General features: G+C 36.1%; 1 protein-coding gene across 1 annotated transcript; it reads right to left on the bottom strand.

Moving 5' to 3' along the window:
- Positions 1-261: 261 nt before the first annotated feature.
- On the bottom strand, positions 262-4,945 carry LOC127138582 (uncharacterized). Its single transcript, XM_051065063.1, has 5 exons — positions 4,381-4,945; positions 3,804-3,907; positions 3,088-3,264; positions 716-2,568; positions 262-608 (listed from the first exon to the last, which is right to left on the bottom strand). The coding sequence occupies exons 1-5, from the start codon at positions 4,596-4,598 to the stop codon at positions 456-458; spliced, it is 2,505 nt and encodes an 834-aa protein (XP_050921020.1). The 5' UTR covers positions 4,599-4,945; the 3' UTR covers positions 262-455.
- Between the last annotated feature and the right edge of the window lie 20,340 nt (positions 4,946-25,285).

Genomic DNA, 25,285 nt, shown 5'->3' with positions numbered 1-25,285 from the left:
TTCCCCTCCTCTCGAGAACCAAATGGACCGTTATGGTTCTGAATCCGTTATAACTCTCACATTCCCATGTCTTTCAAGTAAGATGGTATTCCCATATCTTTCAAGTAAAGATGATATCAGAGGCTATCCAAAATCTAAATCCGTTGAATCATATGCTATTAGGTTTTCGCTATCGGACCTTATGTTATTAATACCCTAAATTAATATAAAGGATATCAGAATATATTTATAATATTATCAAGATCATTAGTAGTACGTGTCTAGTGATAAATCATTTCATTTCACACGAATGCATGTATTTACATATTCATCCCTCTAAACATCTGCAAATTTTGATATTCGTGATTGCAGAAGTAAAGTAGACGACACTTGTATCATTATCACTGCTATTGAATCGTGATTACACATTACAAAAAATACACGTAAGATATATACAGGTAAGCATAAGGTTCTTCTCACATCTCAGACAAAAGGTTGCTAATTTGGCGCAGCTCCTTGAGAGCCGACATGGCAGTAACCTGCCCTTTGCCAACCAGAACATTTTTAGATGTATTATTATCCAATGAAGCTTCCCGACCACACTCTTGTTGGAAAGCAGACTCAATAACCTGTTAAACAAAAATATAGTCCTTAAGATAACTTTTCTGAACTACATTTCAATCCTCAAATTGTATTTTCAGTTTACTCAATAAATTGTTGAAATTTAGTGCCTTACCTGAATATGCTCAAGCATGGACTGCCCAATATTCCTCAAAGTTCCCATCACATTCTGATCGGCAGAATCTCCTTTTAAGTTAACAGAGCTGCAGTGCTCGCCAGCTATAGATGAGGGTACTGTGTTACTTTGATTATTACAATTGTTGGTCGGCTTTAAAGGCTCAGAAGCACGCCCTCTTTTCTCAGACACTAACTCGCCATTCGTACGACCAAACTTCCAAAGCCACTGGAATTTATTCAGTTTTATATCCCTAGAAAGTGTGGCCAAATTTCCTGTGGTATCGTTATTGCGCCCTGGCGCAGGAGATAGGTTATTTTCGGGATGATCGGAGATTGGAAGAGGCGAGTCAACGGGGCTACTAAGTAAAATTTCACTAATAACATCAATGGATAAATTAGACCCTACATTACTTTTCAGTGAGACATTTTCATTTTCATGATCTTTGATCTCATTAGGAGGACTTGCTGGGTTAAATGAGTTTTCCCCACTGCCAGTGCTTTTACTTGGAAGTCTATCATCAGCACCGTAAGTAGAGCTATCATCTTGTTTCTCCACTTCAACTGCTACTGAATGATTATCCTGCTGGCATAAGATTTCATGACCACCGACTTGTTCTGTATCTTCTTCTAACCGAAGTTCCTTGGAAAGATCTTTTAATAAATTCCGTTTAACAGATGTCTTAGATTCCCGTTTACCACTCTTATTCATTGATGAAGATGGTTCAGATTCTGCTCTTTTCAAACTTAACTTTACCTTTTCTGTCCATCTCTTTTTCTGAGATGGAACCTGCTTTTCTACTCCATCTTGTTTAAGTTCTTCAGCACTGTGGACAACTCTCCACTTTTCTTCCCAGTAGCTATTATCAGGTTGAAAATTCTTAGCAGTTTTTGGTGAACCTGATTCAGTTGGAATGGAAAGAGACCTTGCAATTACTGATTTACCATTGTTGTGATACTCTACAAGTGCAGGTGTCGAGGATGAAATTTCTGGACTTAATGCAAGAGTCTGCAAGGATTTAGCCTTCTCTATTAGTTTTTGAATGTCTGTGTTCTCAGGGAAGCTTAATAATCTCTGGAGACAAGTCGTAGGATTTTCCGTCGCAAGTAGTGAAGATCTTATATGAAGTAACATTGCCACAGCGATAGCTGAGATAAACGCTCCACGACACGAGTGAAAGATCCTTAAACCATTGTCTGCATTGTCCTCCGCGAGCTTTTCCGTTTTACTATTGTCTGATAAAAAGACTTCATCCCAGATGATCAAGAGATTGTCAAGTGAAAATTCTCGTCCAAATAAAACTCTCAACCAGCGGAGAGCAAAGTACTGTGGTTCAACCCCGAGATCAACAAGATGGCTATACAGAGATGAATCCACATGAGACAACAAATGATACAATGCAGTGGAAGCTTCAATTACAGGTGGCAAACCAGTATGGGACCCAGGAACAGGGGAATAAGAGAAAAAATCGGCCATTGCAACTGAACCGTGAGCTCCATTCATTAAAGCTTCAAACATGCAGTAAGCATCATGCTCAATGAATTTCTCAGATAAAACAATGCCCAGTTCACCTTCAGCCTCATAAGCATCACTTAGCAATACAATGGTCTGTATCTTAGGATCAAGCTCGTCAAGACTCTTGATTTTCTTTCCTTTTCCATGGGAGCCAATTTCATCATTCGTCAAGTCTGAAATGTTTCTAAAATCAAAGCTGTAAGAAAGATCGTTCTCTTGGCAAAGGAGATCATCAAATCTGTCTGTGAAGTGATCTTCATAAAGTTTTCGAACTTCCAAAAGGTGCTCCACATCAACTTGGAGAACATAAAGCAAAGGAGCAAGCAACTCGTGCATTCCTACAAAATAAATGAATTAAAGAAGCTCAACAATGTTGGTTCAAATTGTTGTGTTTGTATAACATAAACAACAAGTTAATCTTTTAGTGTTCAGTAATTCATGAATCTTCCCATAAAGCAGATGAAATTTTCAACAATTTCATGCATAGAAATAATAGAGCAGCAGTCAACACAAAAGTAATTAAAAACCTGTTGCAGATAAAGATTATATGATAGAAATAGTAACTAAATCCTGTTTCCGATGTCTCAGAGAGCATGAGATTCGCAATGAGAAAAGCATATGATGTGCCTTGTTTTGATTGGTCAAGTAAAGCTTTCATACCATTAGATACACTAATGTGCTATGGTAAGTTATATAGTGTTGCAAGGAAAAATAAGACACCCATTATAAATGAAAAAGTTCACCAAAGTGAACCGATTATGCAGTTACTTACCGAGTTGGAAGGAAAAATAAACAACGGACCAAAGTAAGAAAGGTAAACATATTGTGTGTAACTGTTGATTGGCTGAGCAATTTACCTTGTCTATAACCGTACTCGGGGTGTCTAAGACACCATAATAATAAAATTCGTCTCAAAATGCCTTGGCACCCTTTTGTCTGGAAATAGTTTCCATGTTCCGGGTATAAGCGTGATAGATCCTGATCAACCATCCTCTCCATCTCCGCATTGTGAAAAAAACGACCCCATGTACTGTCTGCATATAAGCAACATTTTATAGCCGCCATAGATGGAATTCAACATTTAGAAATCTACATAATGGTATTCCAAATTTTGGTGACAGAATTATGATAATATTGCAACAATATAGTCTTAAAAATCATGGAAGTTGGAACATAGAAATATGTCTGTTAGCAAATTAAAGGATAATGGAGGTCAAAGCTCTTTTTTTGCAAAGGAAAAATGAATAAATTATAATTATACAACCATAGCCAAGCAAAGGATGTGCACAGATAGAACAGTACACAATACAGTTCATAAAAATTAAGGCTTAGAAACAAGAAAGTCAAAATGACACCAAAACCAAACAGTAAAGACATAGAATCTAAACTGCTACAAAGGCGAAAACTATTGCTGAACCTATCTCAAGGAAGGTAGAAGGAAACAGTATACGTTGTTATTCAGACATCTAAGTAGGAATTTATGACAGTGTATATCTGGCTAAATTGGGGAAATAAATTTATCCACATGTAATACGCAGCACGAAAGGAATGTAAGTAGTAAGCTAATATTTACTTGGATTTTGCGAAAGTGGGTTGTCCATGACAAGATTGGGCGAACTACTTCCATCCATTTTAACGTGAGGATCAACCAGGAGCCGCCCTCTCAAACTAGCATACCTAATGAGAAACATTCCATATCAAATAAGCAATACATATCCAAAAACAAAATGCAATTGAACCATATTTGACAGACATTAAGAAACACCTTGATCTTACAGCTCATAAATCTCTCAAGATAGCAACACTATACTATACATTCTATCCGTAAATATTAACGCCGTATGCCAAAATCCATATAATTTACATCAAGAACCATCAATGCCAAATGAAGAAACAAATTTGTATTCATGTATATATAAAAAAAAAAGATGTATTAGATATAAACAAAAACAGTTACATACTTACATGTATAATTGCATATATTATTGTGATCACCAAAAATAGCAAGGAAATTGAGATATTTGAAGCTAAAATACCTATGAATAAATCTCTGAACTGAATCTAAGGAATACAATTATCCAAAATCCATGAATTGGATCAAAACAAAAACAGTAATAGGGCATGCATGATTACCGACTGAATTGACTTACCTTCTTCGAGAATTAGCGGTTGCACGACGAAGATCGTCAATGAAGTTTGAAGAAGAAGAAGAAGAAGGCAAAACCCCAAGGTTTATACGCCACTGCAAACCTCTGAGATCATCGAATTGCTGACTCTCGCGCGCCGGTTCATAAAAAATGGCGTCGGAGGTTAATGAATGCACCGACGATGATTTAGACAATGGCGGATTCAACACGGCCGGCGTCATGATTATCCGGCAATCCGTGACCGGCGGAAACGGTTATAACAAGAATAATCCCGAAAGTGAAAGGAATTGTTGAAGAAGAAATAGAGAATTAAATTGTGTATAGGAAGAAGGAGGAGAGAGAAAAAGGGGTATGAAATGAAGGGAATTTGGTGGTGAAAATGACGTGGCAATTATAATTAGGGAGAAGGGAAAGAAAATAAATGATTGGTGAGTTGTATGATTTTTCTACCCGTTTTCTGTCTCTCTGATTCTGAGAGGAGAGAGGGATTTGGAGAGAAAGAATGTCACGTTTTCTTTTCTTTTCTTTTTCCGAAGAGAAAGGATATGAAATTTGTTTCGGCATATGGGAGAGGAGAAAGACATAATGTCTCTTAAGAAAAATTAAATATTAGATATTGCAAAAGAGAATACATGAAAGGAATAAACTTAATAATTCCTCTTGGATATTCAAACTATATACGAATAATATATATGTTATAGTTATACACAATGAGAATTTTGTCACTCTCTTCGGCACATAAAATATATCTCATCTGAATTTTTTTTTATCTCAAAATAATTATCATTTTATAATATTAATGTAATATTTATTGTTCTTTTTCTTTATTATATTCATATTAATTAATTTTTATTTTATTCAATAATTTTATTAACTACAATTCATAAGAATATTCTAATAAATGATATTAAATTTATCATTAAAATCAAAATATTTAATCATTTTCTTAAAAACCGTACATAATTCAATGATATTTTTTATGACACTGAGGAAGTAACAAATTAGCTAACTAATCATACAAATGAATACTAATAAAATAAAGATAGGTAAACTATAAACAACATTAGCATTTAATACTCCCCTAAAGTTTGATTGTTAAGGTTAACAAGGTCAAATTTGTTGATAAACTATTGAAAAGTTAGAATTTGTAAGACTTTAGTGAGTATATCAACAATTTGTGAGGATGGAGAAATTGGAAAGAGTTGTATACTTGTCAAAAAGTACATAATCTATGACATCTTTATGTTAGTAGGGGTGGTCAGAGGCCTTAGTGATTTTCTAGTGGGTTAGGGCTTACTCGCGGTAACGAGAGATCCTGTTTAGTGGCGTTTACGGTGATGAAAAAGTCAGCTCACATGTGATGAGAAGCTTTGTAGCTTTAGAGGGTGTGTCGTGTATATTGCGATTTGTCCCTCCCCAATCATAAGATTGAGGTATATATAGAGTCTTTTAGACTTGGGTTGACGGAAGTTACATCCCCTCCACTACTAGATCATGAGGAGGAATAGTTATTCCTCTTTTGGCCCATTCTTCTACTCCATTGAAATGGGATACGTCGTGGAGGATAACAATACAGGGTAAGAACTCACTCAAAGAAATATCATTGACTCAGTGGAGGATAACAATACAGGATAAGAACTCACTCAGAGAAATACCACTGACTCAGTGGAGGATAACATCCTTATTAATAAAAGGTTTAAGGAAACAACTCACTAAGAAACGCTCAATGAGAAAAACAACAAAGGGTAGGAACTTACTCATAGAAATACCATTGACTTAGTTATGGATAACATTTTCATCAATAAAAGGTTGAAGGAAATGAATCACTGGGGAATGCTCGATTAGAATACAATTGATGACTTCTCGGCAAGTGTACCGATAATATCGTAGTAATAAAAAAGATTGAATCGACAAGGATTGCTATTTAACAAGACAAAATTGTGTCAATGCGTAGAAAATACTAAATTGGGTTTTTTTAGGTTTCAAATGCGAAAAGAAAATAAGTTGTTTTGACAATAAGACGAAAGCGGTCAAGTTGTGTATAGAATCCTCTATTTATCTATTGTTGATATTCGATGCATTACATGAATGGTATCGTCAGTATAATCCCACAACGAATTAACAAAATCTCTATACCTGATCCCTTGGTGTATAGGTCACTAATCTATACTCGAAGTTTTCTATCCCTACTCCACCAATGTAAGCAAGATTAGGCAATGCAATATAGCGTTAATTCATAAGCCACTACTCGAAGTTACATATCCCTAATCTACCAGCATAAGCACAATAATTTCCCCTAGGTCCAACACATAGACTAATGCTCAGTATTCCCTATGTGCCCAAAATCAGATTAAAAGAGTATCTCACATAAAAGCATTAAGAACAACATGTAATTGAATAAAATTATAGATCAAATTATTCATACAACCTCAAATCAAACATATGTCTCAACAATATCAAAATAGGTTCATCAAAGACAACCTAACCTAAAGAGAATTAGTTACTCATAATTCAAATTACAATACCAAAATAAGAATAAGAGGTTTGCATAAGAATTCCCTTGAAGAATTGGCCTCCAATGGCTTCAAATGCTCTCCAAAAATGGCTTTAAATGGAAAAAGCACATCTCATCATAACCTATCTTGTCATTATTATTGCAAGAAAGGTCATACCATTGAAAAGTGTAAATTTAGGAAAGTGTTTGTTCCTAAAGAAGCTTCTCAATGGTTTCCTAAATGCAACCTTGGTTTCACTCACTCCCAAGGACCCAATGAAAATTGGGTACTTATTTCCTTTGTGTAATTATACAGGTTAAATATCTTGAATCTATGAAAAATATGTGGTATCTTGATAGTGGATGTTCAAGACATATAATGGATGACATATCTCTATTCATTGACTTTGTGCCAAAAAAGAAGGGATTTGTCACTTATGGAGATAACAACAAAGGAGATATACTTGGAAAGGAATGGAAATGGTAAGGATGTTGATGTGAAAAAGTATAGAGGTACGATAGGTTCTCTTATATATATCACTACATTTAGGCTGAATATTATGTTTAGCGTCTGTATGTGTGCCTGTTATCAATCAGCTCCTAAGGAATCACATTTAAAAGTCGTTAAACACATTGTTAGGCATCTTCATGGTACTTCTAAGTATGGGTTTTTGTATTCCAAGGGAAGTGATTTTAATTTGGTTGGTTATACCAATTCCTATTTTGCCGGTTTGCAAATTGGATAGGAAGAGTATTAGTGGAACTTACCACATGTTTTCAAATTACTAAGGAGTTTGAAAACATATGGTCAGTTCCACTAGTAATTTTCATATCCGATTTGCAACCAGAAAAATCGAAATCGGTATAACCAACCAAATTACAATCGCTTCCCTTGGAATACAAAAAACATATCCTTAGATGTACCATGAAGGTATCTAAGGATGCGTTTTACGAATTTTAAATGTGATTCCTCAGGAGTCGATTGATAACGAGAGCACATACACACGCTAAGCATAATGTTCGACCTAGATGCAGTAAGATATAAAAGAGATTCAATCATACCTCTATACTTATTGACATAAACATCCTTACCATTTTTATTTCTTTCCAAGTTTCTATTTCTGGGCATTGGAGTGTCAATTAATTTTGCATCTTCCATACCAAATCTCTTTAGTAATTTGTTGCAATATTTTGTTTGAGACACGAATGTCCCTTTGTTGAGTTGCTTGATTTGAAGACCAAGGAAGTAATCCAACTCCCCCATGAGACTCATCTCAAACTCACCCTGCATAAGCTTAGAAAACTCCTTGACAAGTTGCATGTTAGTGGAACTAAAGATGATATCATTGACATAATTGAACTAGAAGAGTATGTTTTCCTTGACGCTTGAAAAATGTAGTATCTACCTCCCCTCTAGAGTATCCTTGATCGATTAAAAACTTATAAGTCGCTCATACCAAGCCATAGGTGCTTGTTTGATACCATACAAAGCTCGTTTTAGTTTATAAACATGATTAGGATACTAATGATTTTCAAAACTGGGAGGTTGAACCACAGACACTTCCTCATTACCATATCCATAAAGGAAAGCACTTTTCACGTCCATTTGGAATAACTTGAAATCTTTGGAGCAAGCATAAGCTAGTAAAAGGCATATAGCCTCGAGGTGAGCAACTGGAGCATACGTTTCCTCATAATCAATGCCCTTCTCTTGGTTATAACCTTGAGCCACTAGTCGGGCTTTGTTCCTAGTTATCACACAATTTTCGTCGAGTTTATTTCTAAAAAACCCATTTGGTACCAATAACTTGATGATTTCTAGGATGAGGGACAAGGTCCCAAACATCATTTCTTTTAAACTCGTTTAATTCATCTTGCATGGCCATAAGCCAATGCTCATCAAGTAAGGTATCTTTAGAATTTTTAGGTTCAACTTGTGAAACAAATTCAAAGTGATAACAAAAATTGCTTATCTTTGAGCGAGTTATCTCGCCTTTGGTGATGTCTCCAAGTATGTTGTCAATAGGATAATCCTTGAAGGTTCTTCAAGCCAAAGGAAGATCGTCCACTACAGTTAGACTTTTAACCTTCTCCTTTTCACAATCATTATCTTCTTCTTTCTCATGTTCCACCGTTTTAGGCTGATCAATTCCTTCTTCGGGTTCTTTGAAAATGTCTAGTGAAGATACACCTACATCATGAAAAGCGACACCTTTCCCGACATTTCTCGGATAAGATTCATCAAAAGTGACGTGTACCGACTCTTCAACAATATGTAATCTTTTGTTATAAACTCTATAAGCTTTGCTAGATTTAGAGTTTCCAAGGAAGATACCTCATCGACTTTTGTATCAAACTTACCAATATTATCCTTTACATTATTTAAACCAAAACATTTGCATCAAAAAACGTGAAAATGTGATAAATGGGGTTTTCTACCCTTTAGTGGTTCATGGGGAGTTTTGTCTAAAATAGGATGTATTAGTATCATATATAAGACATAACATGTTATGTTAATGGCATCGGCCCAAAAATACTTAGGTAGATTACCCTCATTGAGCATATTTCTAGCCAACTCTTCTAATACATGATTTTTGTGTTCCACAACACCGTTTTATTGTGGAGTTCTTGGAGCAGAGAAATTATGCTCAATGCCATGTTTATCACAATACTCCTCAAAGAGGCAGTTTTCAAATTCTCCTCCATGATCGCTTCAGATAGAAACAATTTTGAAATTCATCTTATTTTGGGATAATCTTGCAAATTGTTTGAAAGCTGAAAAAGTCTCATCTTTACTATACAAAAACATGACCCAACAAAATCTCGAGTAATCATCTACTATCATAAAACCATAGTAATTACCACCTATGTTTTTGGTCCTTGATGGATCAAAGAGATCCATATGAATAAGCTCAAGAGGTCTCGAAGTTGAAACAATGTTTTTCGATTTAAATGAGACTCTTGTTTGCTTGCCCATTTGGCATGTATCGCATAGATGGTCTTTTGAAAACTTTATTTTAGGTAGACCGATTACTAAATATTTTGAAGTCACTTTGTTAAATCAAAGTTGACATGAGATAGGCGTATATGTCATAACCAATAGTCTTCACTCATGGTCACTAGACACTTAGTTCCTACCAAGGATATGTCATCTAAGTTAAGCATATAGGTGTTATTAACCCTCACGTCCTTAAACATAAAATCTTTATTTTCATTATGTTTAAACAAGCAACAAGTATTTGTAAAAGTAACTTTAAAGCCCTCGTTGCATAGTTGACTAGTGCTAAGGAGCTTATGTTTAAGACCATCAACTAACATAAATCAGAAATAGTAGTAGATGGGGGATTGCCCACACTACCTTTTCCAAGTACTGCTCCCTTGTTGGTGTCTCCATAGTTAACAAACTCATTCTTATTTTTCACAAAGTCGATGAATAGAGATATGTCACCCTTCATATGACTTGAGCATCCACTATCGATAAACCATATTTTTTCCGCAGAGCCAAGACATTCAACCTATAGAATCAAACAAGAGAAATAAGTACCCAAAATTTTGTTGGGTCCTTGAGAGTGAGTGAAATCAAGGTTGCATTTGGGTAACCATTAAAAAACACTTTTAGGAATAAAAAGTCTCTTAAACTTGCATTTTTCAATAGTATGACCTTTCTTGTACCAATGGTGACAAGAGAAGTTGTGATGAGATGTACTTTTGCTATTTGAGTCCTTTTGAACATATTTATACTTTTTATATGAAAGGTTCAAAGACCGTTTAAACTTTGATGGATCAATAGAAAATGTAATCTTTTGTTTTAATTCTTTATCCTATTTTTCTTGAAGAGTATTTATCTCTTTTTTCCAAATGTGACAAGTTTCACAACCAAACCATGAAGGTTCTTCATCTCATTCTTATCTTTTAGAATATCTATCATAGATTGCTCAAGAGCTTCCGTACTCTTTTTGGTTTCTAAAACTTTAGCTTCTAAATATGAAAAGATTCTTTTGTTTGAAGCTAACTTTTTAAAAGCGTCTACGATTTCCTTTATGTAGATTTTCAAAAGCTTTTTGTAATTGAGAATAAGATAATTCATTAATAAATTCAAGCTTACTTACATTCTTTTTCTTCCTTTTGTTTTTAATGAAGCAAATCTTGGTCGATTTAACACTTGAAATTGAGCTTTTATCACTTGAGGAATCACTTTCACTCTCCCAAGAAACATAGGTTATTCTAGACTTACTAGATTTCTTGTGATGACCTTTCTCTTTGTATTTTTGGACCATAGGACAATCTGGCCTATAATGACCGACTTTTCCATAATTGTAGCATGAACTACTAACTTTACCCTTCTTATTCTCATCTTCCTTTGAGGAGTTAGATATCATTCTAAATTTTATTAGGTTCTTATTGGAGTGCTTGACTCCATTTTTCCTTATATACCTATGGTACCTTTTGACGAACAACCCCATATCTTCACCATTAAAATTCTTGTCATCTCTTGTTTCACAATCACTTTTCTCATTAGTTGAGGACTTTGAACTTGAAGTCCTTAGAGCAATAGACTTCTTTTCTACCTCATTGTCTTTACCTTTCTCCTTCTTTATCTTCTTCTCGTGCTCCTTTTAATGTTTTTTCAAGCAAGTGAGTTCTTTCTCATGTTCTTATAGTTTGCCAAATAAAGTTGTGAGATCAAGTATTTTAAGATCATTCGCTTCTTTAATTGTGGTGACCTTGGGTTACCATTCCCTATTAAGATACCTCAAAACTTTTTTGGTAGCAATATCATTAGAAATAGGCTAACCTAGAGCATTCAATCGATTTATAAGATGTGTGAACCTCTTTTGCATGTCGACAATGGTTTCATCATGCTTCATGCGAAATAGTTCAAAAACTTGATTCAAGGTATTGATCCTAGTTTATTTGACTTCATTAGTTCCCTCATGGGTAACTTCTAATGCGTCCCACACAGCTTTGACGGTTTCACAATGAGAAACACGATAATATTCATCAACACCGAGTGCGGATATAAGAATACTTTGTGCCTTCCAATCATGTGACCATAATTTCTTATCATTGTCATTCCATTGATCTTCCGGTTTTGGTATGATGACACCTTCACCATTTTTCATTGTTATATGATTAGGACCATTGATGATGATGTTCCATACACCCTTATCCACCAAGTTGATATGGATACATATACAAGCTTTCCAATAGCCATAATTTTCACTGGTAAATATGGGCGCTCTATTGTACGCCTCTTTAGGTTTAATAGCCATTTTTTAATGAGAATATTGGGGGGGGGGGGGGGTGAATAGATCCTAAGTTAAAAACTTGAACAAAAAAATGTTTTGAAATTTTTTATGGCGAGCGAAAGTAACCCAGATCGAATCTTCTAACCGAACCGCTATCGAAAAGCTTGGATATGCATAATTACAATCAAAGTATGATAATGAACACAAATCTGATCAACAAACTTTCAACCACAACCAATTGAATTCTATGCTAAAAGTATAGTCTATTCCCAATGATAAAATACACAAAAAATTTATTGAGACAAATTATCGAACACCTTGTGTGCAATCGATTTTGTTTAGTCATTTGTATGGTTTTATTGATCTTCAAATCCAACCTTAATCTAATAGATTGTGATAAACTCAACAAAACCTTTTTCATTAATCTATGAATTCAATAAGTTTCAAATGAAATGTAAAGGAGATAAAGAGTACACAAGGATTTGTTTAGGCAGTTCCCCAATCGGCCTCGCTATGAGTACGTCTATCCTCAACTCGAACTCGAATAGAGATAATGAAATTAACATGATTTTTCAAAAGTAGTATACAAGAGAAATGTAGCAATCCAACCCTAACAACCCTAAGTTTGATGTTAATTCTAACACTTTCTCTTTCCTTGATCTGAGCTTGATTAAGTAACCCAATAATGCTAATTTGATCCACTGTCTCACGCTACTCCTTTGCAAGAAACTCTCATTCTTAAAATCCTTCACTTGATCGGATCTAAATTTTGAATTTTTGTAACCCAAGATTTACCAATATGATCCATTGTTTCACGCTACCCCTTTGCAAGAACCTTCCGTTCTTCAAAGCCTTTACTCGGTCGGATACAAATTACGTAATCTTATCCAAAACCTTCAAATTCCTAATTGATCTTGAAGGAAAACCCAAGCTTGATTTTCTTATTTGAAACCCCAAAAGATCTCAACCCAATTTAAAATTCAATAACCTAAATTGGATGTTATCAACTCTAATTATAGATGGCACCCAAACAAAGAATGATTATGTGTAGTTTTTTTTCTTCTGTGTATGCATATAATGTAGGTTGAAGATGATGAAAACTCTTTGAAATTCCAGTTTCGTATAGGTTTATTATAGAACCTTATTAAAAATCATGCATGCATGAAGTATTTATGTGTGTGCAAGTTGGAGGCAAAAAGGAATGCAAAAGATTTGAAAAAGTCATGGATTTTTAGAAAAATATGTTGAATGTGTCGATCTATGTAAGTCATGCGTCAACCTGTTCGATGCATGAGTCGACCTGTATAGGTCATGTGTCTACCTATATAGGTCATGTATGGACACATGCATTCGGAACATCAAACAGAAGCTACAATCTTTAAAAATGACTTACATGTGTCGACCTGTAGAAAACATTTTCTTCTATGTGTCGACCTATAGCACGTATATGTCAACACATAGACTGTTTTCCCCATAAAGACTTATTTTTAATGCATGAAATATTTTATAACTCATTTCAAAATGTTTTTATGCTTCATAATGCTAAGATGCACATTAAAACTCAGAGGATATCGTCCAATATACATAAACGCTAAAGTATCATAGTTTTTGCATCATACAAAATATTTCTAACGAAAGGTTGCACTCACAAATAAAAGCAAGTAGAAATAATTAATATGCAAACATTCCCTTAGAAAAACTCTTTAACCCTAAAACTAAAGGAGATTCTCGTTGAGCACAACGAAGGTGAGGGGTGCCTAACACCTTCCCCTCACTTAATTGACTCTCGAACCCATATTCGGTTTCAATGACCGTTTTATCCTTTCCTTTAGTATTTTATCATTATTTCCCTTATTCCTTAGGAATGAATAAAATATGGTGGAGACTCTGTGATTTTTCCCGCAAGGACACACAGACTGAGGGGTGCTCCACCCAAAAGAGTAAAAATGGTTTATCATTAAGTACAAAGGATGTGTCATTCCCTTTCATGAGTGCTTGTTTAATCATATAGGTTTTTAGCTTCCCTTCAATGATTTTGATGTGATCTTCCTTAACCATCCAGGGGTTTCTCACTCACAACTGCATTCGATAAGTTTGGCATACATCAAGGTCTTCCAGTATTGGTGCGAGTACAAAAAGAGTGTGCCAACCTTGAAGCTCTTTTATCATCTTTCCAATATCTAGTGTAGTTTGGTTGAATCAGTGCGAGGTAAAGGTTTGATCTCTCTTAGACAAGGTAGGAAGATGTTTGAGGTGTATACTGACAATATCAAGAATTTCAAGGATCAGTACTACCTAGTTACACTCATTGCCGAGGTTTCACATAATTACTCATTCTTCTTCTAAAGTTATTGCTTTACCAATTATGAATGGGGTTTATACTTTGGAGACCCATGTAGATCTAACATTTTCTCTTCCTCTCATTTCAATTTTGTTCAAAGTACAAATCTCTCTTGATCAAGTTTCAACCAAGGGTGCTCTAAACCTTCCGCCACACACAACCAGTGATGATCTCCCGATGGGAGAAGTTAATAAATCATGCCTCTTAAGGAAGATCACCTCAGAAAGGCCTTAAATAGTGGAGCTGGACATGGGAATATCAGATATTGGAAAGAGTTCTTAAATAATCCCTAGCTCATCGCCTTTGTTCCTGGATTTCCTTGGTCCTCAGACAGATATGAAGCTTCACTCTTTTGTCTCTAAAGAGAAATATGCCTATTTCACGAGCAAGGTTGAAGTTGTACGACAAGAAGAAAAGGTGGAAATTTCATGCCAAATGTGTAATCCTTATGTTGTCCTAACCTTTAATACTACAGGTAAATGGGACGTCTTCATTCATGACCGTATTTGGAAGGAGAACGAGGCATTCTAGGAGCGTATTGACGCCTTAGTCATATACTGGGACCAATTTATTGACGAGCCCATTAGGTAGGGAAACATCTTGAGGGAAATCACTGATGAGGTGAGAGCTTTAGGGTATTATTATTTGTTGGTTGTGAAGGTGTATTTGTTGGCTCAAGGGATAAGAGAGAGGGATTCCACATTGTCATCGATTTAGAAGGCATTGTATGATATTGATACCACCCTTTCTAATTTGAATGAGGCTTTATATTCTTCTCTCGGGATGATAAGGGAGATTAAGGAATCCTTAAATGAAGCTTATGTAGGATGGAACAAGGCTCAAAATAACCTTCTAGAGATGCATTCAGAAAACATCAATTTGTCTAAAGAGTATGTGAATTCGGTAGAACATGGTTACTCCATATTGCGTGCCTCTTTCGAAAACGCTTTAGAGCAAGCATAATTTTTCCACCCCGGGGTGTGAATATTCAAAGAACAAATTTATCCTAAGCATGAAATAGTGTATCGGAGCCCAATAAATATTGGTGACGAGTTGGACTCGTAGTGTTTTTTTACAGGCTACCTTTTCCCATGTGTTGTTCATTTTTGAATGAATGACTGTGAATTTTTGTTATACTTGATTTGTTGTGGTGTATTGTTTCTTTATTTTCTTACCATGGTATATACCTTTTCAACGTATCATTGTAGTTTCCAAGCTAGCTTCTCTGGGATCTGGCCACTATCCAAGTTCGTGCTCGGGAGTTTTATTGGATGTCTCTAAGGAATAATCTTGGACAAAAGTTTCATCCTCTTCCCTGTCCCCAAGTTTAGACTTGGTTTATGGTCAAAAATGCGGGGTCACCTCTTTCGATCTATAACAGCTAGATACCAAGAGGGTAGTGAGCTTAGATCACCAATTTTGTTATGTGGTTTTTTCGTATTTATTTACGTGACTTTCAATGAAAGGTTTTTATTATTTTGATCGTGCACTCGTGGTGTTTATGACAGCAGTTTATATTCTTACATAACTTTGCATGTCAATAAAGAAGAGAATTTGGTGATATAAATTTATTCATTATTGGACGAAAAATATTACATGACAATGTAGGCTTTTGCATTTATGATTAAAAGTATTTAACCAAAGCAAACTAGTCGATGGTTATTGGTACTTATGGTACTGGTTTTCCTTGTTACTAAAATCTCTATGTTTGCGTCTACATTGTTCTTTGATTGTTTCTAGGAAATATACCTTAGATTATTTCTTGGCCATTGTCCCTTGCATTCACCAAGTTAAAAGAACTCGTGGTATACCTGTTGGGGGTATTGGTCATTCGTTGTGGTGACTTACCTCCATCACATCTAAGTGTTTACTTAGGTAGGCAATGTTAACTTCTAGTGTGTTTTCTTTCTCCTTTCCAACTACCATCGTGTCCTGGTTGCGTTTTAAGGCCTTATGTATTCGCCGGGTGGAAAATAGGTTATCACATATTGCCACAAATTCTTCGTAGACATTTTGGTATTTCATATTTATATGGACATGGGAGGCCATGATTTCGAGCGTCGCATCAAAGAGTTTTCTCATTATGCAATTTTAAATGCTTTTGTATGGGACTACCAAGAAGTTGAGGTATATCATCCTAGTGTTTACCCCCTCTCCAAGAGTAACTAACCATTAGTTATATATCCCTATAGGCAGATAAATGTGCCACTGAAGGTTTGCATGTTAGAGCCCATATAAAGCGAGAATCTCTATCTTTTCATCCCAATCTTCTTGAATATTTTCACGTATATGACATCGGGTGAAGGTTCCCCGTCAATAAGGGTTCTTGACACTTAAAATTTTTCCACATTATTTTTTTAAAAGGATATAAGTAATTTAAGAACTTTTTACAATGCCATATGTTTTAAACATCTTTTTATATTTTATATACAATAAAAAATAATATTTATAATAAAAAAACACGAGACATAAATTTGTCACCCATACACAAAAATACTAAGAAAATATTTATAATTCATATATTAAAAAATATTAAAAAGATATTCGTATTAATAAATATAAAAATATAATATAAAAAACACTGTATAGAAACTTTTCAATTAATAAATATAATAACAAAATACAAAACACATACATGTGACTAATATGTAAGAAATGAGATAAATATGAAAAATAGAACACATGCATGTTTTTATTACTTATAGTAGTGAACAAAGACTGTATGTAACACTACCGTATTAATCATGATTAATGAATAATCATATTTAAAACACCTGAAAATAATATATCTATCATCTTCACTCCTCAATCCAGTCCACCATAATATCTTTTGTATTCTACATCCTCACTTTTGGTTTAATAATTTGATCTCTCACTGAAACCCATGTATGAAGTGAGTTTCATGGTGATTCGTACACTGAAATGAAGGGTAATTCCAAAGGATGGTACACAACAACTTGAACTTCCTTCCTCCGTGACTCTTTCAAATTATGTTGGACAAATTATCACACACTTCAAAAAATGTTTTGACCAAGTTAAAAAGGTACGAGTACTATATTTCTTAAAGCAAGAAAAAGGTAGTACTAAAATTCTTGGTAGGGACTAGCTAGCCACGGATTGCATTGCAATCAAAACCATGACTCTTGTCAATTTGACAACCACTTTGAACGATAGATTAATATGTAGTATATTTAGGCCTAACATATTAAAACCCATATTTTAAAAGATGTGGAAAACAAAACAAAGAAAAAGTAAAATGTTTAGTCAAAACCTACTACAAATTTCTGATGATTATGCGCACTTACATTTGTTAATGATGAAGTAACTTGAAATCCAATGGCAGTAATTATTTACAGCTATCACCAACTGGCAGTGTAGAAAAACGTACAGTAGGTAGAAGTAATTTTTCTTTCACTTTTTATCCTCTCTAGTACGATTCTCAACAACTATGTGATTATGTTTATTTTTAGTTTTATGTTTTGGAATTTTAGAAATTGATTCTATATATTAGATTCTCTTCAGAATAATTGATTTTGTATTCAGAAATAATTTTAACTTAAAGTTATGATTTTTAATTTTTGGATTAAAATTGAATTTATATTTTTTTATATTAAATTTATAGTTCAATTCCTTTTAATGAAAATGTATTTCAACATAAGTTATTTTATATTTAATTTATTTGTAGTTAGAATTACTTCGATATAAAAGATAAGATAAATGACGTTTAAGTACGAGGCTCTTGTGATGTGGTGGTCTCTAATACGGTTGAGCGGAGGTTTGTCTGTAAGATTATTACTTCCAAATACAAGTTATTAATATCAAAGTGGAGTAACTTTGCAAGAAAGAATGAGAATGTATCTATCATGACTCGTGACGAGCTTGTTATGATAATTACTTAAAAGTGCTCTCGATTGGTTTAAGACGGAATGCAGAAGATCGTCGAATTGGACATGATGCTGATGACAGACGAGTGGTTTAGATTTGGTGTGTGGTCCTTTAGAAAAGGTCTACATATCCATCGTTCTCCTGCAACAGAATTCTAGATTGGGCATTTGGTGTTGGGTCAATCTTGTTGGATCGTTTGGTCGGCCCCTAACAAATGCCCTCCTATCATGTAAGAAGTTACTATTGTGATGGAAGCTTTAAGACTAGCATATGGATCGATTTTTTTCGTCGTCTCGATATCTGAACAAGTCCCTATCTTGGAGATGGGGCCAAAGGTGTGGTGAGTGAGAGTAAGTGACATTTGGAAATCACACATTAAATGCTTTCCTTGTAAGTGAAACATTTCACCGCCTAACTACTCCTTGTGACCCTAGGCTCGTAGGGTAGGGAGCGGCGACGCCACTAAAGAACTGGAGTGTACTCAAATGTCGTTATGACAACGAGGTTAATCTTGAGTTGTTGATCCATCCTTCTAATGTTCTTCTCAATCTCAGCCATATATATGCACTTCTCGATTATCTATAAAAAGGATTGATCACCATAAGGTGCTCTTTTGCCACAAAACTCTGTATATCCATTTCTCCGTATAATTTATGCTCTGCAAGTTATCTGCAACTTATTTTATTTGAACTTCACTCTCGCACTTAGGGAACATTTATAGGTTTTTGGTGATTATGCCTTTGTCCATTCGACTCAAACTCTAAAGTCTTCTCAAGGTAATATTTTCCTTCTCTATCCTTTCAGTTGTTTCCATCTATTACTTAGTCATGACCAACATAGGAAACCCAACCATTGCCTTTACAAACTTATTTAGTGGGGATGACATAAAAGATATTTCTTTGCGAACCATGGTGGTAGACTCTAAAATAATGAATGTGGCCCCTCTAGCGGTGATACATGTTGGTGTAAGCCCTAGAGGCCAATACTTTTGGTACTTGTATTGAATTATTTATTAATAATAAAAGACGTTTTCTTTATTATGTTTGTTTAATAAAGTCCCTAGAATAGCTAGTCCGTTTAATGTATCAAGTGTGACTTAATCATGAGATCACATTAAACATAAGGACATTGTTCTTAAAGTATCAGTAGTCGAGCTTTATTATGAAGTGGGATAACATTAAAGCATTAAGACTATTATGTATATAGACTGATGATCACATCTCATGGATCATGGATAAGGAGTTATCAAGTCTTAAACATAGGTATGAATATTAAGAGTAATATTTATACTGGATTGACCCGCTATGAGAATACTATATAAAATGTTATGCAAAGTGTCATAAGTTATTCTCATGGTGATAATGGTGTATACCACCCTTCGACCTGAAACCACTATGGACCCTAGATGTAGAGTCGAGTGCCTTATTGTTGATCAAACGTTGTCCGTAACTGGATGACCATAAAGAGAGTTGATGGGTACTCCACGAAGCATGCTAAGGGACATGAGTGACCTAGATGGAATTTGTCCATCCTGCGTAACAGGATAAATGTCTATGGGCCCAATATTGAACTAGACAAGGATGACATGGTCTATGCCTTGTGTTCAATATAGACATAAGGGCAAAAGGGTAATTGTACACATAAGTATTATCACAAAAGGATTTGTCAGATCAGATGACATTTTCGTGTCTTGGGTAGCAGTGATGTGTTACTAGATACCGCTCATTGTTTATTATGTTAAATACGTGATTTAATATAATTGCCAATGCCGCGAAAACCTACAGGGTCACACACAAAAGGACGGATTAATTAGAGATAGAGTAACTAAGTGTCATACCCTAAAATTTGCCCATCAATATTTTAAGACATTTTTCAGGGCATTCCAACTCATTTTTATGACACTGATCTCAAAGGAACGAAGGCCCAGCTCACGAATGGCCCAATCCAGAAAATGGCCCAAACTGGCCTGTTCGCTACACGCTCGCCTAGCGAACGTTACGTTCGCTACCAGCTCGCCTAGCGAACGTTCGCTACACGTTCGCTACCAGCTCGCCTAGCGAAGCTGACAGACAACAGAAAATTTCGGGCTTCATTCTGAGCCCATTAGGTAATGAAAAAGAGCATTATAAATACCAGCACTTCAGTAATGAAAAGGGAGAACGAAAAAAGGAGGAAAGGAGAACCCTAGCAAGCAAACCCTAGCACTCACAGACGGAAAACCCTAAAGGAAACCCTGAAGGAAAAGCCGGCGGCAGCAAGGTCACTTCCGCTCAATTCGATCCGATCGGCCAACTCAAGGTTACAATTCGATTGCAAACAGGTTTGCATTACTATTATCGCTTTATTTTCTTAATTTGCATGTGATACCGCTTTATGTTCTTAACTTGCATGTGATATTATAACTGAATTCATAAACATATTTGAGGTTTTGCATGTGAATTTAAGTGTGCCTGAATATTGTGAATGCTGAACCATGTAATTATGTGTTGAATGCCATAAGCCATGCCGCAGGTTGAAGTCATACTGTTCTGAAATTCAAAACCCGCAGCCGCTCGCTAGCACATCGCTAAGCGAGCATGTAGCGAGTGTTCGCTAGGCCTTCGCTAGGCGAGGCAGAGGCGAACGGGACAGCCATTGATATTTGTTATGTTCTATGCGTAACCTGATCTATTCTATGTTAATTATGCACTGTTTTGCCTGACATTCATGCTGCTGTATTTTCTTTTGCGGTGTAATCTTCGATTACACCCCGATTTGGTATTCTAACCCGTTTGCTGAATTTTGCCAAGGTTCACATGTCCCAGGAAAAGATTGCCGTCAGGTCTTCCACTTTATTTGTGGGATACCCTTGTGGAGACCCACCCTAAATTGTTTAATTAATTTTAATGTATTAATTTTAACGTATTAATTTTAATGTATTAATTTTAATGTATTGATTGTGATGTGGAGATTCATCCTAATTACCTAATGGACCTTAAAATACCTTTAAATATGTGATCTTGGACCTCTCTTTGCTGCCCTACGGTATTACGGTATAACGGTCATGTCCCGCGAATGTAGGGATACACTTAGCAAAGACCCTTCGATTAAATCATCATAAAATAAATCATGGTCCCTCGGATGTTGCCTTCGAAAATACGATTTTGTCCCTCGATGACCCTTCGGTGTAGCCTACGGTTAAATGATGATCGTCCCTTCGAATGCTAAGGTATCCTTACAACTGTTGCCTTCAATGACCTATCGATGACCCTACGATGACCCTTTTACATCCAAATGATAAAACTACTTACTTCTCAATAGTAAGGACAGTTTTACCCTCATAAGGATAGGAAATGCCCATAACGACCTTAGGAAGGTATAACTCTCAATTACTGGATCATAACCTAAAACCTTTTCCACCCCTCACACTTTACAAATCCTAGAAAATCACCACTTGGTATACATTCATGCTAGAATCATTGTCAAGTTACATTTTTCTAAACCGCTTTCAAAACTAAACGAGATAACCACTTTGTATACATTCATACGAGAATCATTACAAAGTTAAATTCTCTTTTTCAAAACATTTTCTAAACAATTCACCAACACTTTTCGGACAAAAATATAAGTGATCCAGCAATTAAGAGCCCATGGATAACCATGGATACAAAGGGTGCTAATACCTTCCCTTTGTATAATGTACCTCCCGAACCCAAAATCTATTGAGGTCTTTCCTGTTCTTTTCCACCTTTCCTTATTGGATAAAAGAAAAGTCGGTGGCGACTCTTGCTATCCGCGACATTGCGATAAAAAGCAAAACACCCCCAGTCAGTTCACCGTATGACAGAACTGGCGACTCTGCTGGGGAATCTTTAAAAAGAGAGGTTACCTTAAAAACAAGATCACTTATTTAAAATTGTCTGATTTACTTTTAAGGGATTGCTTGGGTATTCTTGAGTGAAAGATCCTACACCCGGATCTAGTGTACCCTAGGTAAGTAGCAATAGATCATCGCGACTATCCGGCGTATACTGGAATGGTCAAAATGATAGCTACGGTTAATGTGACACTTTGGATGTCCTGATGTTCCTCATGTTTACTTGAGGAAAAATTTGGCTTCCGCGTGGTGTCATCAAAGCATTAACCAGACCTTTAGAACCCTAATTGACTTATCCTGGCCATTAGAAAGTAGTGAGATAACTGACTTCGGTTCCGACTGGGGTTGGTTGAGACTCGATACTACACTCTTTGAGATTGGACTTTAGGGAAGCTTCGGTCAACCACTTGGTGTTGCACTGAAGTGGACTTAAAGAAAGGTCGATGATTTGAGATCCTTCTAGAACCCGGTTACTATTCTAGGACAGGTTGAACCAACCAAACTTCAGTGGGGAGGGTACTTACCTATGGAACTCATGCAAGCTTTAAAACCTAGGAATGATGGTTGTGTGAATTGCTTGTGCTTGTTATTTACATAACATACATAACATCATAACATACATAACATCATAACATACATAACATCATCATAACATCATGACATTGTACTAACCATTTCGAGGACTTAGGGATTTAACTTTTCTCTAGTTCGTAAAAAAAAAAAAAAAAAAAAAAAGAGTTTCCTTTTTTGGTAGTTTATGCAAAGTTAAATTCCAAAAGTCCTTGAAAACATTTCATACATTGCATAGCATAACATTGCATAACCGGTGTTCTAAAGGGATCAGTATTCTCACGGTTTTCCTCCAAACAGAAAAATGGACCTCGAACAAATTGTCAAAGACCTCCAGGCTCAGAATGCTCAACTCCAGAAGATAATCTTGAACTTATCCAGGGGGCAGGAGGAACTGAAGGCTCTTTTGCTCGAGAAAAAGAAAGACCAGAAACCTGTGAGGCACGTTAACCCGGGGAGGAGGCAGTTTACGAAGATCAATATGACTTTAGCACAAGCACTGCAGGGTATGCTAAAAGCAAATTTAATTACCCTCAGAGATCCTCCTGCAAAACCCAACACTACTTCTCCTCGTTATAATCCCAATGCCAGGTGTGCATATCACTCTGATAGCCCCGGGCATGATACAAACAATTGTTGGTCGTTGAGGAACAAAATTCAGGATATGATCGACGCCGGAGAATTTGAATTTGATCCGCCTGAGACTCCTAATGTCATCACTGCTCCTCTACCTAATCAGGACGAGACTGTCAATGCTGTGGAAGATACTGATGACGATTATGACTTGGATAGCTGGATTTCCCCAACAATCGGTGACGGACCCGACAATTGGAAGGCTGAAGACACTATCCCGATTTCCTTTAGTCAAGAATAATTGTTATTGCTATTTTTTGTGTTTCAAAAGCATTGTGTCTATACCCGGGGCATAATGGCTAATTTTAAGGGTTTGTCATTTTCATAAGCATATTCATATTCAATAAATCAATGGACTTTTTGCATTCAAATATTGCGCTCTTTATCTTTCCTGTCATTTTTCAAACAAGCTATGTTTTCTTGCACACACTCACGTAACAAATTGCAGATCCATAGCCACTCTGGATCCTGTTGATAATAATTCTGCTACTGTTCATTATGACTTTGAGAATCCAATCTACCAAGCTGAGGATGGAAGCGAGGAAGATTGTGAAGTCCCTAGAGAACTTGCCAGACTGGTACTACAAAAGACTATACCGCCGCATGAGGAATCAATTGAAATTGTAAATCTGGGTACTGAAATAAACAAGAGAGAAGTCAGAGGTTTCTTGGGGCACTCGAATTACATTGCCCAATTCATTCCACACTTGACTGCTACCTGCAAACCCATCTTCAAATTACTAAAAAGGAAAAATCAAGAGATGGTATGGAATGATGAATAACAAAATCAGGAAATATCTCCAAGAACCTCCAATTCTGATGCTACCAGTTGAAGGAAGACCTCTAACTATGTATTTGACCGTGTTAGAAAATTCAATAGGGTGTGCTGGGGCAACATTACGAGTCTGGTCGAAAAGAGCATGTCATACACTGCCTTAGCAAAAGGTACCGACTGTGAAACAAGATACTCACAGCTCGAGAAAGCTTGCTGCGCTTTGGCTTGGGCTGCTCGCCGACTAAGACAGTATATGTTGAATCATACCACTTTATTGATTTCTAAGATGGATCTTATCAAATATACATTCGAGAAACCTGCTGTCTCCTGAAAGAGTTATCACTGATAATGGTACTAAACTGAACTCTGCATGCAGTTCAAAATAAAACACCATAACTCTTCTCCGTACCGGCCAAAGACGAACGACGCCGTGGAGGCTGCTAACAATATCAAGAATATAACAGTAACATACAAAGACTGGTATGAGATGTTACCTTTTGCTCTTCATGGTTACCGCACTCCGACAGGGGCAACCCTTTCTCTTTAGTCTATGGAATGGAAGCCGTTTTACCAGTGGAAGTTCAGATCCCCTCTCTAAGAATTGTGAAAGATGCAGGCTTAGATGAGGATGAATGGATTCAAACTCAACTCGATCAGATAAATTTGATTGATGAAAAGAGACTTGCGGCTGTTTGTCATGGGCAGATATATCAGAAGCGCATGACCCATGCATTTAACAAAAAGGTCAAGAGACGAGTGTACCAAATCGGCGACTTAGTTATCAAGCGTATCATTCTACCACAAGGTGATCCCAGGGGCAAATGGACTCCCACATACGAAGGGCCATTTGTAGTTAAGAAGGTATTCTCTGGTGGAGCCATGATGCTTGCTACAATGGACGGCGAAGAGTTCCCGCATCCTGTGAACGCTGACATAGTTAAAAAAAATACTACGCATAAAAGAGACCCGCTAGGTCGACGTACCTTGGCAAAAGTAAGGGCATCCCGGCGAACCAAAAGGGTTCGGGCAAAAATTAGGGATAAACATATAAAGACGTACACCCGGCAAGTCGAAAACCTGAAAAGGCGGCTTGAGCAAAAAAGGG

The sequence above is a fragment of the Lathyrus oleraceus genome, chromosome 4, assembly GCF_024323335.1.
Source record: "Lathyrus oleraceus cultivar Zhongwan6 chromosome 4, CAAS_Psat_ZW6_1.0, whole genome shotgun sequence".
Taxonomy (NCBI): domain Eukaryota; kingdom Viridiplantae; phylum Streptophyta; class Magnoliopsida; order Fabales; family Fabaceae; genus Lathyrus; species Lathyrus oleraceus.
Note: the sequence above shows the minus strand (reverse complement) of the source record. Positions and strands in the feature narration are given on the sequence as shown.

Bases quoted from the DNA above. Each gene is read 5' to 3' on its own strand.
- LOC127138582 (XM_051065063.1), bottom strand. From the start codon at position 4,598: ATGACGCCGGCCGTGTTGAATCCGCCATTGTCTAAATCATCGTCGGTG. The intron at 3,908-4,380 runs GTAAGTCAATTC...GTTTCTCATTAG, and splicing joins ACCGCTAATTCTCGAAGAAG to GTATGCTAGTTTGAGAGGGC. The intron at 609-715 runs GTAAGGCACTAA...TTTGTTTAACAG, and splicing joins CCATGCTTGAGCATATTCAG to GTTATTGAGTCTGCTTTCCA.